Source organism: Chiloscyllium plagiosum, unplaced genomic scaffold, assembly GCF_037043375.1.
Source record: "Chiloscyllium plagiosum isolate Xiang-an unplaced genomic scaffold, Cpla_swu_hap1 HiC_scaffold_10, whole genome shotgun sequence".
NCBI lineage: Eukaryota > Metazoa > Chordata > Chondrichthyes > Orectolobiformes > Hemiscylliidae > Chiloscyllium > Chiloscyllium plagiosum.
This window is the reverse complement of record NW_028270148.1, coordinates 103,442,992-103,459,712: the sequence shown is the minus strand read 5'-3', so window position 1 is coordinate 103,459,712 and position 16,721 is coordinate 103,442,992. Positions and strand designations below refer to the sequence as shown.

The 16,721-nt window shown below is 38.8% G+C and overlaps 1 protein-coding gene across 5 annotated transcripts in view; it reads right to left on the bottom strand.

The window, feature by feature from the left end:
* Nucleotides 1-5,780: 5,780 nt before the first annotated feature.
* kiz (kizuna centrosomal protein) overlaps nt 5,781-16,721 on the bottom strand; it is a 188,737-nt gene continuing 177,796 nt past the window's right edge. For all 5 annotated transcript variants that reach the window (XM_087991617.1, XM_087991614.1, XM_043696535.2 and 2 more), the window contains 2 exons: nt 12,107-12,150; nt 5,781-6,669 (listed from right to left, as the gene is read on the bottom strand). In XM_087991617.1, the coding sequence (XP_087847743.1) occupies nt 6,563-6,669; nt 12,107-12,150 (151 nt within the window). In that variant the 3' untranslated portion in view covers nt 5,781-6,562. The remainder of the gene's footprint in view (nt 6,670-12,106; nt 12,151-16,721) is intronic.

Below are 16,721 nucleotides of genomic sequence, written 5' to 3'. Positions count from 1 at the left end.
TTATATGTTTGTAAAGATAAAAAAATTTGTTAATAAATATATTTACAAACAAAAAAGGTCGTACAAAATATGTATTTTCTATTGCAGACTTCACTACATTGAAAATACTCATTCATGAAAAACACATGTAATGTATTTAAATACCTTCAGTTGAGGAATTGGTTTAGCTCAGTTGGCTGGATCATTGATTTACAGAGTAGTTATAAAGATAAAAATAATGACTGCAGATGCTGGAAACGAGAGTCTAGATTAGATCGGTGCTGGAAAAGCACAGCAGTTCAGGCAGCATCCGAGGAGCAGTAAAATCGACGTTTCGGGCAAAAGCCCTTCATCAGGAAAACCCTCAGTTTACAGAGTAGTGTGACACCAACAGCGTGCATTCAATTCTACCACTGGTTTGAGACTACCATGAAGGATTTTCCTTCTCAACTCTTCCCTCGCCTGAGGTCTGGTGGCACTCAGGTTAAATCATCACCAGCTACTTCTCTTTAATAAGAGAGCAGCCCCGATGGTCTAGTCAGACTATGGTGACACCACAACAGCCTTCAATTACGTAACTTTTATCCCCCCAGTGCCTGGTCACTTATAATGATAAGCATTGAAATTCATAATTGCACTCAAAGAGGCAACAATCACTTGTAGCAGTCAATCAAACTGTAATGTTACAGGCACAGCCCTGTGAAAATAGATGGTTGTGAAATAATTCCTGTAATGGGAACCCTCAGGCTCATGGCAACACAGATTGAAGTAGCAATGATTTTTGTTAAACACTCCAAATGTTTATTCCAAGATTTAAAACACAGGACTTTCAAATGCCTTGATAGACTGACAACTTCCTTAGGCAGTTCTTTCATATGAACATAGAAACTTGCAGCAGAAGTAGGCAATTCAGCCCTTTGAGCCCACTCCACCGTTAACCATGAACATTGCTGATCTTATCCTGGTCTTTCCTGCCTGCTCCCCACTGACCTTTGTCTTGCTTTTCATCGGTAATATATCTAGTTCTTTCTTGAATCTGTTGATCCTGTCTCCCCTGCACTCTTTTGGCAGTGAGTTCCACAGATTCACAATCCTCTGAGAGAAGATCCTGTCAGAGTGAAAGGGAAGGCTGGTAGGTATAGGGAATGCTGGATGACTAAAGAAATTGAGGGTTTGGTTAAGAAAAAGAAGGAAGCATATGTCAGGCATAGACAGGATAGATCAAGTGAATCCTTAGAGTATAAAGGCAATAAGAGTATACTTTAGAGGGAAATCAGGAGGGCAAAAAGGGGACAGGAGATAGCATTGGCAAATAGAATTAAGGAGAATCCAAAGGGTTTTTACAAAGATATTAAGGACAAAAGAATAACTAGGAAGAGACTAGGGCCCCTCAAAGATCAGCAAGGCAGCCTTTGTGTGGAGCCACAGAAAATGGGGGAGATACTAAATGAATATTTTGCATCAATATTTACTGTGGAAAAGGATATGGAAGATATAGACTGTAGGGAAATAGATAGTGACATCTTGCAAAATGTCCAGATTACAGAGGAGTAAGTGCTGGATGTCTTGAAACGGTTAAAGGTGGATAAATCCCCAGGACCTGATCAGGTGTACCCGAGGACTCTGTGAGAAGCTAGAGAAGTGATTGCTGGGGCTCTTGCTGAGATATTTGTATCATTGTTAGTCACAGGTCAGGTGCCAGAAGACTGGAGGTTGGCAATCGTGGTGCCACTGTTTAAGAAGGGCGGTAAAGACAAGCAAGGCAACTATAGACCGGTGAGCCTGAGCTCAGTGGTGGGCAAGTTGTTGGAGGGAATCCTGAGGGACAGGATGTACATGTATTTGGAAAGGCAAGGACTGATTAGGGATAGTCACCATGGCTTTGTGCATGGGAAATCATGTCTCACAAACTTGATTGAGTTTTTTGAAGAAGTAACAAAGAAGTTTGATGAAGGCAGAGTAGTAGATGTGATCTATATGGACTTCAGTGAGGCGTTCGACAAGGTTCCCCATGGGAGACTGATTAGCAAGGTTAGATCTCATGGAATATAGGGACAACTGGCCATTTGGATACAGAACTGGCTCAAAGGTAGAAGACAGAGGGTGGTGGTGGAGGGTTGTTTTTCAGACTGGAGGCCTGTGACCAGTGGAGTGCCACAAGGATCGGGCCCTCTACTTTTTGTCATTTACATAAATGATTTGAATGCGAGCATAAGAGGTACAGTCAGTAAGTTTGCAGAAGACACCAAAATTGGAGGTGTAGTGGACAGCGAAGAGGGCTACCTCCGATTACAACAGGATCTGGACCAGATGGGCCAATGGGCTGAGAAGTGGCAGATGGAGTTTAATTCAGATAAATGCAAGGTGCTGCATTTTGGGAAAGCAAATCTTATCATTACTTATATACTTAATGGTAAGGTCCTCGGGAGTGTTGCTGAACAAAGAGACCTTGGAGTGCAGGTTCATAGCTCCTTGAAAGTGGAGTCGCAGGTAGACAGGATAGTGAAGAAGGCGTTTGGTATGCTTTCCTTTATTGGTCAGTGTATTGAGTACAGGAGTTGGGAGGTCATGTTGCGGCTGTGCAGGACATTGGTAAGACCACTGTTGGAATATTGCATGCAATCCTGATCTCCTTCCTATCGGAAAGATGTTGTGAAACTTGAAAGGGTTCAGAAAAGATTTACAAGGATGTTGCCAGGATTGGAGGATTTGAGCTATAGGGAGAGGCTGAACAGGCTGGGGTTGTTTTCCCTGGAGCGTCGGAGGCTGAGGGGTGACCTTATAGAGGTTTACAAAATTATGAAGGGGAAGGATAGGATAAATAGACAAAGTCTTTTCCCTGGGATCGGGGAGTCCAGAACTAGTGGGCATAGGTTTAGGGTGAGAGAGGAAAGATATAAAAGAGACCTAAGGGGCAACCTTTTCACGCAGAGCGTGATGCGTATATGGAATGATCTGCCAGAGGATGTGGTGGAGGCTGGTACAATTACAATATTTAAGAGGCATTTGGATGGGTATATGAAAAGGAAGGCTTTGGAGGGATATGGGCCAGGTGCTGGCAGGTGGGACTAGATTGGGTTGGGATATCTGGTCGGCATGGACAGGTTGGACCGAAGGGTGTGTTTCCATGCTGTACATCTCTATGACTCTACAAATAGTTTCTCCTCATCTCAGTTTTGAAGCTATCTGATCTCACTATATCTATGCCCTCTTGTTCAACATTCACCTTATCATTCCTCTTTTTTGTGTTATGTACCTCAATCAGATTTCCTCCGTTTAGCCACTAAGTCTCCACGAACAGCTATTCACCCTCCTGGCCAGATTATTATCTACTCCTTTGTCTGTTTAACTGTTCTTCTCTCTTTTTGGGCTTGATTCCCACCTATCAGTTACTCCTTATCTCCTCCCTCCACATTTGTTTTCTGCATATAAACTGACATTTTCCTCGCTACCATCAGTTCTGAGGAAGTGTCACTGGTCCTGAAACGTTAATTAATTTCTCTTCACAGATGCTGCCAGACCTGCTGAGCTTTTCCAGAAATTTCTGTTTTTGTTTCAGATACCGCCCCCCATTCTTCTGAACTCCAGCGAGTACAAGCCCAAGCTATTCATCCACTCGTCGTACAATAGCCTTTTCATCCCTGGAATCAACCTGGTGATCCTTATCTAAACCACCACCACATCCTTCCTCAAGTAAAGAGACCAAAACTAGTCACAATATTCTTGGCATATTCTCACAAAGGTCTTATAATTGTAACATTTCTTTACTTTTATAATCAGTCCTTTTACAATAAATGCCGGGATTCCATTTTTTTTTTTATTATATGCTGTACCTCCATACCCACTTTCTGCAATTCATGCACAAAGACATCCAGATCCCTCTGCACTAACGTACTTTGAATCTGCTTCCCAATTAAATAATAATTTGCCCTTTTTTTCTGGCCAAACTTGCACATATCCACATTAAACTCCATCTGCCAGATTTTGGACCATTCTCCTCGTCTATCAATATGCATCTGTAAATTCCTTATCTCCTCATCACTGCCTGCTTTCCCAACTATTTTCATATTGTCAGCAAATTTTGCTATGTTACACTTTGATCTTGCTTACAGATCATTTGTATAGATTGTAAATAGATGAGGTCTGAGAACTGAACCCCGCGGCCCCCTACTCGTTACAGTTCACCATCCAGACAAGGACCCATTTATCCTGACCCGCTGTTTTCTATCACTCAGTCAATCCTTTATCCAAGCCAATAATCTAGCCATTACTTCCAGCATCTAGCCTTCTGGATCAATCTTATATGCAGCCTCTTGTCAAATGCCTTCTGGAAGTCTAGATACACCACATCGACTAGAGCCGCATTATCCATCTTGCTGATTGCATCCTCAAAGAACTCCAGCAAATTTGTCAAGCACAATTTGTCTCTCTGTTGATTAGTTTCTGTTGACACTTTTGTCAGGTCCTCTTAGCCATTGCTTTTGACAATTAATCTCAACAAGTCTGTTAGCAGTTGAGTTTGGTGTTTAATGAGTTAATGCATTATTATGAACACAGATGCCTGCTTTTTATAAATTCTAATGTGCACCTGAACTGCCCCAAAGGTGTCCTGGGATTGTATCCCAATCCTCTTTCTTCAACGTGATACCTTGGCTAACCTAAGAAATGCACAAAGTTCAGACCAGATCTATTCTGCACGGTTCAGGTTTCCCAAATCAATATCACACAAGTGTAAGTAGCTGATGATGTATATGGCCAGCTGCCTCTGAACTGTGCATGAGAGAACACAACCAGCCCCTGCAAAAATATAAAGTGACACATCTGGGACAGGATCTGTGATTTCCATGCTTGTCCACCATTTTCACCACAAGAGGCTCTCCACTTGGGCAAAAATCTAGACATAGCAGTTTGTGGTGAAAGAAGAGAAAGTGATGAGGAACACAAATGCTATCTTATACCTGTACATATCATTATGGGTAGGTTGGTGGGAGCATGGCAGAAAATGGGATGGGATGAATTTTGCGGCAAGAAGATTCAACAGTTAGCACCTGAAGGGTAAACAAGAGCAAACTGTGGGAAGAATATGGAACAGGATGTGACAGCTGCAACTAAAGAAACAAATGGATGAAAGAATATAGCAGATAAACTCTGCTCATTGCTGTAATATATTAAGTTTTACTTAAATAATGTGAAACCACCATTACTGGTGTCAGTTTTGGACAATTGGAAAAAGTCCAAAAGGGCTACAGAGCAAGACTTAAAGCCCAGCACAACATATAAGTAGCAGCTTATACATTAGATAGAAAGGGGTATCAAGCACTTCTTTCCAATACATTGCTAGCTATAATGATATAGATTTGCAGCATAGTAAATACATTTCTACAAATACAAGAATAGCAACTAATGGGGCATTTTGTGTTAATTCCAAATAATGTTAATCGTTTAATTGCTATTTGGCTAAAATCTAACATTTGTAACTGCGGAGGTTCTCAGGAGAGACTAGGTATTCGGTTTTACTGGAGCAATATTCTGATCTATTTATGATTTCGAAGGCAACTACTATGGTAGAAATAATGCACTTAATTCTTTTAAACTTCCTATTACTGGAATCTAAACTCTATTTAGATACTCTTGTAACAAAAAAAATCATTCATCAGAATCAACACTTGACATTCACGGAATCAGCTTGACATTTGAAGACTGCAACAAAAAACCTTTGAGCAAAGCAGGGCAACTGCAAATAATTTGCCTTTCAATTTGCATCAGCATTGGTAAAATATATTACTGACACGTGATACTAAAAACAAAATTGGTCTTTATTGGTGATGTATTTTAAGAACCTCCTGTTTGATACACAATTGTGTTCAAAATTCTTTTTTTGCTCAACAAGACACAGTGACCCTTTTGTTTTTTTTAAATCAATGTATTTTATAGGGTCACTTTATTATAGCACAGCACACACACATATACACTTATACTGACGAGAGTAAGAGTGAAGTAGACAAGTAACTTGCTTTATATTGGGATTACATTTCAATGTTCATTTGTACCCTGACAATGTCAATGAAAGACTAAAGCAGAAATGATCCTCCCCTGACTTAATACTTAGCCCTTAGTTGCTATAATTAAAATGGGTTATTGGTTCATTAACTTATTACTATTTGTGGAACTCTGCTGTACATACATAATTTCAAAATTTTCAAATTCAACAATGATTATCTGAACAGTACTTAATTTGGTCTCAAGTGCAGTCAGTTAGAATTGGGTGAAAAAGAAAATAGTAAAGAAGTCAATACCTGTAAAAACTCTCCTCTCTTTCTGTACCAGTTTTGTGTTTTTCAAAATATTACCTATCCCAAGAAATCTCAGCCACTGCAAAAATGCAAAAAACCTAAACATTCACTCTGGTGACCATTTTCTTTATTTTTGCGACAATGATTGAATGCAAGAAACAAATGAGAAGGCAGTTGTACGGAATTTCTATGACAACATGTGAGACACATTTCTCTCCAACTGAACAACTCTATATTCAAAGCCTGGGTACATTATAATGCCTTGTCAATTGAATGGTTAATTTTTGCTGTTAAAAAAAATCTTCAAAATCATCTCCGTCCTGAAATACTTCTGATGTCTTCGGATGAAGAATTGCTTCAATATCGGATGCACTGTCATCAGATTCACCCCAAAAAGCTGTAAGAATGAGAGACAACAACTTTATTCATCTAAGGGTCAGCTTGTCCTCTTGTCTCATTTACTTGGCAAAATAATGCATGCAATGTTTATCTTTGATCTTTGCTCATCTTTCTTTCTTTCTTAGGCTACAGGACAACAAAAATAAAAAAGCCACAAAACTTTAATAGGAACCCAAAAGACAATGTGGATGAAAGCACGTTTTCAGAGCTTGTTACTCTAACACTGTTACTTTTGTGACTTTCAAATGTTTCATGAAATTTAAAAACTTTAATGTTGAACTTTAATATTCGTTTTAGCAGATAAAATGCACAAAACGAAAGTCAACATTAACATCCCAATGACTCTCAACGACATCAGCACTTGCAAATTTGCAATTCATTACCTATTATTCAGAAAATGCTGGTTCTACAATGAAAGAGGATTATAACAATACTTGCATCAGTTTGAATTCTCATTCAATTCAGCATCTTTATTCTGTCGCTGAAAATTTCCAAATGCATATTAATGTGCTGCATTTGATTAAAAAATAGCTAAGTATTAACATTTCAGATAAAGCTGAAAATTTGAATCAAGACATCGAAAAGTTATTGCTTTACATCAGTTCACTTAATTTCATTCTGTATGCGTGCAAGGTGTCTTAAATCAAATATCAATATACATAAACATGGCTACAGAGCTTGTGCATTACAACTGTTGTTACTGTTGTATTAAAATATAGTTTACAATGGGAGACCCTGATCACCAGAATGTTTGTAAGGGAATCTCAGGCCGACCTGAAATCATTGGGTTTCTTTTCTGTCACTAACTTGGAGTTTTTGATCTGTTTTAATCTGAATTCTGTTGCTGTATTTTCTTCAACAATACTTATTTGGATAGTTGACATTATCTCTACAAAGTTAATCCAGATGATGTGTGTTTGTGTTAATTTTAGTATTGGATCAACAAGATGATTGTTATATTGGAGCTGAAAATGTGTTGCTGGAAAAGCGCAGCAGGTCAGGCAGCATCCAAGGAACAGGAGAATCGACGTTTCGGGCATAAGCCCTTCTTCAGGAATGAGGAAAGTGTATCCAGCAGGCTAAGATAAAAGGTAGGGAGGAGGGACTTGGGGGAGGGGCGTTGGAAATGCGATAGGTGGAAGGAGGTCAAGGTGAGGGTGATAGGCCGGAGTGGGGTGGGAGCGGAGAGGTCAGGAAGAAGATTGCAGGTTAGGAAGGCGGTGCTGAGTTCGAGGAATTTGACTGAGACAAGGTGGGGGAGGGGAAATGAGAACTGAGACAAGGTGGGGGGATTGTTATATTGGCTCAGGGTTCTCTACACAGAACAAATTGCACAGGGACCCTCTTTCGGGAACAACACGATCCAACTTACTGACTTAAAACATTAAAGTGTTTAATTTGTTGAAATATAAAGTTTCAAAATTACATTATGTCTTTTGGGTTTGAATGATCAGGCTGTAGATTATCTTTGCTGAAAATTGAAAATATTTAAATGTGAATTCTATTTTCGTACTTTGGAAGATGTAGCCCCACAAACATGGGAGCAAATAAACAGCAAACACAGTCGAGGGCCCATGGCCGAGGCAGAGATGCAAAAATACAAGAGGCATACAAAATTAATCCTAAAACAGACATACACAAATTTCAATAAAAGATTTACCTAATTATTGCTACAAAACTGGCTGACAAGTATCACAAGTGTAACACAATGATATACCATTTTACAAAACAATAATTACTTTTCTATTGAACAGCAGATTCAATTACTGTTGAAAAGTAGTTCAACCACTGTCGTGAACTGCACACTGGAGTTGATCCAGAAAATTCAGATGGTTTATTTTTACAGTAGTCAATATGTAGCAATGAGTTACAGGTTGGAATCCAATCAAGATGTTTGGGTGGTTGTTTAGAGAATAACAGGTATAAGGGATAAATTTACAAATTGGACTATAATTGGCAAATTTGGGAAGTTTAGATATAAAATAACAGAAGGTTGGGAATGACTTACAAGCAGAATATAATCAAAGGATAAAGGTGTCTGATATAGAAATTGACAGGCATCCAAAAGCAAATCACCTGCCTCAAAGTACTATCTTCAGTTAATGGGCTCAACACCACAGGGAAAATATTGAGGCTTGAAAAGTTGGAATGCATGAGATAGAAACTGATTGTTTCTGATTGCTTAACTGCTGGAAACAAAGGGCACTGATACAAACAAAATGTTAGAGATACAGAATAAAGGGCAAATAAAAACCTTTTCACACAAAAAGATTAGGCAATGTGGAATTCACTTTCAAATTTCATGACTGAAATGTAAAGCAGGGGAAATGCAAACCTGGATTTGATAATTTAATTAAAATAAATGACTGAAACATGCAAACAGAAAACAGGTGAATATAATTAGAATTTTTTGCTCAGGTGATAGGTAAATGCCAAATCCACACTGTTTGTGCCAAGTATTCTATTTCTATGACATAACTTCTACGTAGAACTCATCCATTCTTTTTCTGCTCAATATCACTGTGTAGGTTATATATGCTTCAGAAAATGTCAAACTTTATTATGCAGCTTTTGAGCTTTGCACCAAAATTGATAGTTATTAATTGCCTTCTTAACTTCTGTGAAAGACAAAAATCGTGCAGATATTCACGTTGTCGTATTTGGATACAGTATTCTCTGGTCAAACTCAATGGTACTCATATACAGGTTAGGCTTTCCTCCAGATGGCGCTAACAATGTGCATTAACTATCCCATAGTGTATAATCACACCACTTAAGATGTGAGCATTTTTTGTGGCGGCTCATCTGTATAAATCTGTCCAATCAGTGCTACACTATAGAATTATGCCCAATGGAAACTCATTTCAGGCCAACTAGACATTTCAGTTCGCAATTTCTGGAAAGAAATTTGATTTATTTTATCTCATCTATCTGTGTTGAAGTCAAATTCGAGTGCTAGAAGAAGCAATAGAAGCCAGTAAGTTGCTATGGTACTTAAGACAGCACCACCCATCATAAATTTAAATGAATATTTTGCACAAATGCTTGCAAGAAAATGAAATGCAACTCAGCCAAAGTGAGGGATAGCAATCAAGAAGAAAATATAAACGATTTAGGGAAATAATTGGGATTACGATTAGATTAGATTACTTACAGTGTGGAAACAGGCCTTTCGGCCCAACAAGTCCACTCTGACCCTCCAAAGATCAACCCACCCAGACCCATTCCCCTACATTTATCCCTTCACCTAACACTACAAGCAATTTAGCATGGCCAATTCACCTGACCTGCACATCTTTGGATTGTGGGAGGAAACCGGAGCACCTGGAGGAAACCCACGCAGACATGGGGAGAATGTGCAAACTCCACACAGACAGTTACCTGAGGCGGGAATTGAACCCAGGTCTCTGGCGCTGTAAGGCAGCAGTGCTTACCACTGTTCTATCGTGTCGCCCAATGAGGATTACTCATCATGGCCAATATATTCAAAGAAAATTAGAACTATTTAAAGATGAGCTTGGTGAGATGCCAGGGCTCGGGAGAGTAGTAAAAATTATTCAAAAATGGACACAGGACATTCCTAGTAACTGCAGGCAGTGAATTTAATGCCATGGTATGTAAGGTTTTAAAAACAATAAATGGGGGGAGAAAAATATCAACAGGCACTTGAAAGGTATGCGTTAATTAAAGAGAGTCAATAAAGCTTTATGAAATGCAGACTGTGCTTAATTGCTGGAACTGAATTGTTGAATTAAATCAGGGAGAAGATAGATTATGGGAAGGCAGTGGATGTTATCTATATGAATTTTAAGGAAGTCTTAAAAAATATGGAACCTAAAAGGCTGATTCAAAAACCAAGACTCCCCAAAAAGGAGGACAGTATCAGCTTGGATAAAAGAAAATACATAAAGAAGCAGGTTGTCGTAAATGGATACTTTTCAGACTGGAAGATGGTAAACAATGATGTTTCCACCATGCAAGGACTGCTACCTTTTATCTTAAATATATACATTACGTTGGGGTCGAGTAAAATCACAAAATTTGCTGAGTTTCGTATTAGAGGTATGCAAGGTAATACACAGTAGTAACACGAATGTGTCAATGAGTGCTAAACACCTGGAGAAATTGAATGTTTAGGTGCCATTGTTGATAAGCACTAAACATTTTGATGCAGCATCCAGTTTTACTTGTGAAGGCAAGTAAAATGTTGGGATATGGGAATCAATTCATAGTATACAAGTCCAAAGAAATAGCTGAATAATACAAATATTAGTGAGACCAAACAGTCTGCAGTAAGATGCAGGGGCAATGGCTTCAGAAAAATAGTACAAAACCAAAGGCTTATATTATTAAGCTATTAAGTGTAGCCTTGGAAATGAAATCTCTCAATATATTTTAAGATGCTCCCCAATAGCTTGCTTGCTGTTGACTTAAGCCATACCAATTTACCAGAATCAATCCTTACACTTTGTTGAGCAACAGCAGCGTGGGCAGTTTGATTGGGCTTAGACACATTGATACAGAGAAGCAAAAATAAAGATAACTGCTTCATTCCAAGTTGTAATCTGTTGGGCTAAAAACAGATATATAGATTTTGCAAATAGTGGGGGTGGAATTAGGATGAGTTTAGAAGTGATCATGATTTTCATGCCCTAATTGATTGAAGAGTTGCTAACATTCAGTGACCGACAAAAAAGAACTGCCGCCGGAACAAGACATTGGAGAACAGTCAGTGTCACTGAAACAAACCCATTAAGCCAACTTCAGTAAAACAGTAAATGTTTTGAGTATTGGTAGCAGTTGATATTTAATGTTCAATTGTTATTATCACTTGCTCTTTAATGTATACTGTTAATTATTTTAATGTTATTAGAGGAATAAGTAATGGTGGTGGGCAATTGCAACAAATGGCACATCAAATGATGTTACTGTCCTCAGACAACTAAACCACACTGTTCCTAGCTCTATGTCCCCGGTCTTGGTGAATGTGAAACATCAGCAAAATAGAAACAATTAAGGACAGCAGAGACTAAGTCTTACAAAAGACATACATTTGCTAAAATAACAACATTGATTTGGAGAGTTAGACAACAAAGTAGAACCTGAGAATTTTGTTCTGAGGCAAACAAGATATATTAAACTTAGCCTTCGGAATAACATGACGAAATATACATAAAGATATTTTTATAAGTAAAGTACATTTTTGAAATAAAAACATTCTCTGGGCTGATCATTGATTTGTGGAGTAAACTACAATCTTCGTAGTAAATATTCATTCCATTGAACTCTTCAAAAGGAAACCAGATTAATTTTAGATATTGCAGGGACTGTGTACAGTGAAAAGGAACAGGTAACTGATCTGAAGCAATTCCTTATGCTGAAAGAATGAACAGCTTTTTTAATTTCTTGGTTTCTGTCTTGCAACTCAAGCTTACCTTTTGATTTTACAGGATTAATCCTCTCTTTTTTGCTTCTGTCCCTGTTAAAATTAAATAAGGCAGCATTTAACAAATGTAAAAACAATACCTCTATACACCAACATTCTGCATACCGACACATCATTGAACTGACTTATTTGACAAAGGAAATTAGGAGGTGAGGGTGAGGAAGGTGCAAGAGAAGAGAAAGGATGCAAATTTGAGTATCAACTGGATCATGAATGTAAATTCTGAGCTTGGGTGTTGTTAATGTGGCTAAACGAGGGCTTATCATCAAAATCAGCATTATTAATAAAGCTGTCCTGTCTTCCTGTGAGAAACCTGATTTAACATAAATAACTTAAAAATGAGCAACTTAATAGTTTCATCAGAGCAAAGTGAGCTTCTTAGCCAATTAAACTTAAGAAAACCAGCATAATTTGAAAGTCAGTGGTACAATCTTGCAATCTCTGAAGGCATTAAAATTGGGTACAGAGTCCGATTTAGGTGAATTGAAACTGTTTCAGCATTTTATAAACACAAGTATGGTTTAGGATGCACTCATGCTGAAATTCTGCTACCATATTGACTAATTTACCTAAGTTGTGCTGGTATAAAAACCAGAATCAAGTGGAAACTTGGCACCAAAATGTCAGTCTTAAATATTCTTATATGAAGGGTGTATCAGTGTTTTACATACATCGATGTCACTAAGCAAAATTGGAAAATAATGATAATTTTTTAGCTACTACTTACAATTGAAAAAGAAAATAGATTTTCAACATTTAAAAATTTCAGGCCTAAAGAACAAGTTTACTTAAGGTTTTGTGTATTTACTTGATAGGAGACCACGTCAGAATGCTATATTTGCAAAACAAGTATCAATACAGCATTTAATGTATTAAGATAGACCACTTTGTGCGTTAGAAATCATGTCTCACAAATTTGATTGAGTTTTTTGAAAAAGTAACAAAGAGGATTGATGAGGGCAGAGCAGTAGATGTGATCCATATGGACTTCAGTAAGGCATTCAACAAGGTTCCCCGTGGGAGACTGGTTAGCAAGGTTAGATCTCATGGAATACAGGAAGAATTAGCCTTTTGGATACAGAACTGACTCGAAGGTAGAAGACAGAGGGTGGTGGAGGGTTGTTTTTCAGACTGGAAGTCGGTGACCAAAGAAATGCCACAAGGTGCTTGGACCACTACTTTTCGTCATTTAGATAAATGACTTGGATGTGAACATAGTTAGTAAGCATACAAATGACACCAAAGCTGGAGGTGTAGTGGGCAGCAAAGAAGGTTACCTCAGATTACAACGGGATCTTGATCAGATGGGTCAATGGGCTGAGGAGTGGCAGATGGAGTTTAATTTAGATAAATGTGAGGTGCTGCATTTTGAGAAATGATAGGGTTAGGGAGGGAAATATACCTTTGGTGGTGGGGTCCATTTGCAGGTGGCAGAAGTGGCGGAGGATGATGCGATATATGCAGAGGTTGGTGGGGGGCAAGGTGAGGATCGGGAGGTATCTGTCCATGTTCCATTGGGAGGGGTGGGGTTCAAGGGCAGTGGTGTGTGAAGTGGAGGAGATGCGCGGGAGGGTTCGTCAACCACATGGGAAGGGAAGTTGCTGCCGCAGGAAATGCAAAACTTGCACCCACACCACCCCCCTCACATCCATCCAAGGCCCCAAGGGATCCTTCCACTTCAATCAGAAATTTATCTGTACCTCTACCAATGTCATCTACTGCATCTATTGCACTCGGTGTGGTCTCCTCTACATTAGGGAGGCAGGACACCTTGCGATCGTTTCAGAGTACATCTCTGGGACACCCACACCCACCAACCCCACTGCCCCATGGCTGAACACTTCAATTCCCCCTCCCACTCTGTCAAGGACATGCAGGTCTTGGGCCTCCTGCACCACCAAACCATTACCACCCAACGCCTGGAAGAGGAATGCCTCATATTCCGCCTTGGGACCATGCAATCACATTGGATAAATGTGGATTTCAACAGTTTCCTCATTTCCCCTCTCCCCACATTATCCCAATCCCAAGCCTCCAACTTGCCACCGCCCTCTGGACCTGTCCATCACTCCCCCATCTGCCCTATCACTTTCTCCCTCACTTTCATCCACCTATCGCTTTACTAGCTACCCACCCCACCTCCCTCCCATTTAAGTCTCAGCCCTGGCCCTGTTCTTCAGATGCTGCCTGACTTGCTGTGCTTTCCCACTCTCGTCTCTGAGCTCCAGCATCTGCAGTCCTCACTTTCTCCTAGTATTATTATAAGGCATATTTTTGGCACAGAGCTGTTTTACTCTTCAAGTTATATTTGGTCAAGTTTTATTTGTCTCAACACAAGAAGCAATGTGTTAAAACATTCCATTCCCAAGCATTGACTTCCTTCTTAATCTTAAGTATTAAAAATTGGACAAAATATCTGACTGTAATTGTATTTGTTGTTGGTTAGGTTACACCTGGCATCTCAGTATACAGGAAATGCACCAAATGTTCACCTGCCTGATTGCAGGGATGACAGGACTGACTAAGAAAGAGATATTCAGTAGTCTGGTTCTATGTTCTCCAAAATTTAGAAGAATCAAGGTGATCCTGTTGAGGTTGAAAATTCTTAAGGGCTTAGTTCCTAAAATGATATTTCATGGGTTGGTGGTCACAATCTCAGAAAATAAAGGATTAACTGTTGAGGGCTAAGAAAAGAAAAGGTTGTGAATTTTAAGAATTCTCTGTCAATAAGGCTGTGGATGCCCACTCACTGAACATATCCAAGATAAAAATCAACATAGATTTTGGTTGTAAGGGCAATAAGGAATAAGGAGAAAGTGAGGACAGATGCTGGAGATCAGAGCTGAAAATGTGTTGCTGGAATGTGCTGCTGCGCTTTTCCAGCAACACATTTTCAGCAATAAGGAATATGGGGAAAGTGCTGGAGGGTAGAACTGGAGGTAGAAAACTAGCTATGATATCAAATGGTGCATCAGGTTGAGGGAAAATGGCCTGCTCTGACCTTTTACCTTAATACTATTTTATAATGATTTAAACACTTCCACGGGCTTCATTACTCTACTCCATCTCCTCAAAGCATTAATTAATTAGAGTAGATTACCTACAGTATGGAAACAGGCCCTTCGGCCCAACTAGTCCACACCGACCCTCCGAAGAGCAACCCACCCAGACCCATTCCTCTACATTTACTCCTTCACCTAACTCTACGGGCAATTTAGCATTGCCAATTCACCTAACCTGCACATTTTTTTTGGACTGTGGGAGAAAACCGGAGCACTCGGAGAAAACCCACGCAGACATGGGGAGAATGTGCAAACTCCACACAGACAGTTGCCTGAGGCGGGAATTGAACCCGGGTCTCTGGCGCTGTGAGGCAGCAGTGAGGCATAGTTTAGAGTGTGTTAGCATTTGATCCAATTTTACATTTGTCATGATAGTCCGGATGGTGAGTATCAGACAGTTATTGAATAATGGGCCATCACTACCAAATCCAATCAGAGCTTCATCCACTGTCCATATATACAAACTAATTGTAGTTATCAGCAATTATTCCAACTGAAATTTGCTAACTCAAGTCATACCGAACATTTAAAATTGAAATCTCTCTATTCGGTGCTGGAGTACACCACCGAGTGATTAGGAGCTTATAAGTTAATTATAAAAAGTATGCATGGGTCAACTAATCTTTCATTCTTAACTGTCGGTACTAATATAAATTCAAAGTCAATGACAATTGTTAAAGCAGAATTGTTAAAGCAGAATTGTTTAAGAAAATAGAAGTGATTAATATAACGAAATTAATTTGTGATTAAAATCTTGAATATACATACAACAGGCAAGAAATACAAATATGTATTATAGAAAATTTCTCATATAATGGGAAAATAGTAACATTCATTTGTAAAGAGGAGTCACCATTGACCTATGGTTGATGTTTGAATGTTGGTTTATTTTATCTCACAATTCAATAAGACTGATTGATTCTTTATGTAGACAGATATAATCTTGAGCAGCAACATTACACTATCACAAATATTTTCTGAAGAAAGCTAAACTGTGTAAAGGCTCTTTAATAACATAATGTAATTTGTTTTGTTATTGAGGTAGCTAACTCATCTTTACATTAGCATGTATGTATAATTCACAGTTGTGCATATCTCATTGAATTTATGAAATTAAGTTAACATTGATTTGAAACATTATAAAGTTCCTCATTTGAGAAACTGGTAGACAATGAAGGCCTATGTCATAATCCCCCCAAATCTTGGGTTTACGTGAGGGTGAGGGATTAAAAACATTTTTTTAAATGGTATTTTCCTTGATTAAAAAGTAAAATGTATTTTGAAGAGCCTTTACACACAGACAAAAAGCCATGAAACGCAACTGACTTCTAATAATTTCAAGGATTTTCAAAGGATTCTCATTTACACAAGTGTTCTCAGAATAAGGTTGCTGGGTTCCCATAGTATCAGTAATATAACTATGTAAATATGTGCCCCTGAGCAAGCTTTGATCTGGCTTGATGCATATGCAGACTGGATTCAGCATCACTGACAAATGACCAATTGTCTGTCTACCGCATCGCTAGCCTTCTGAAATGTCAA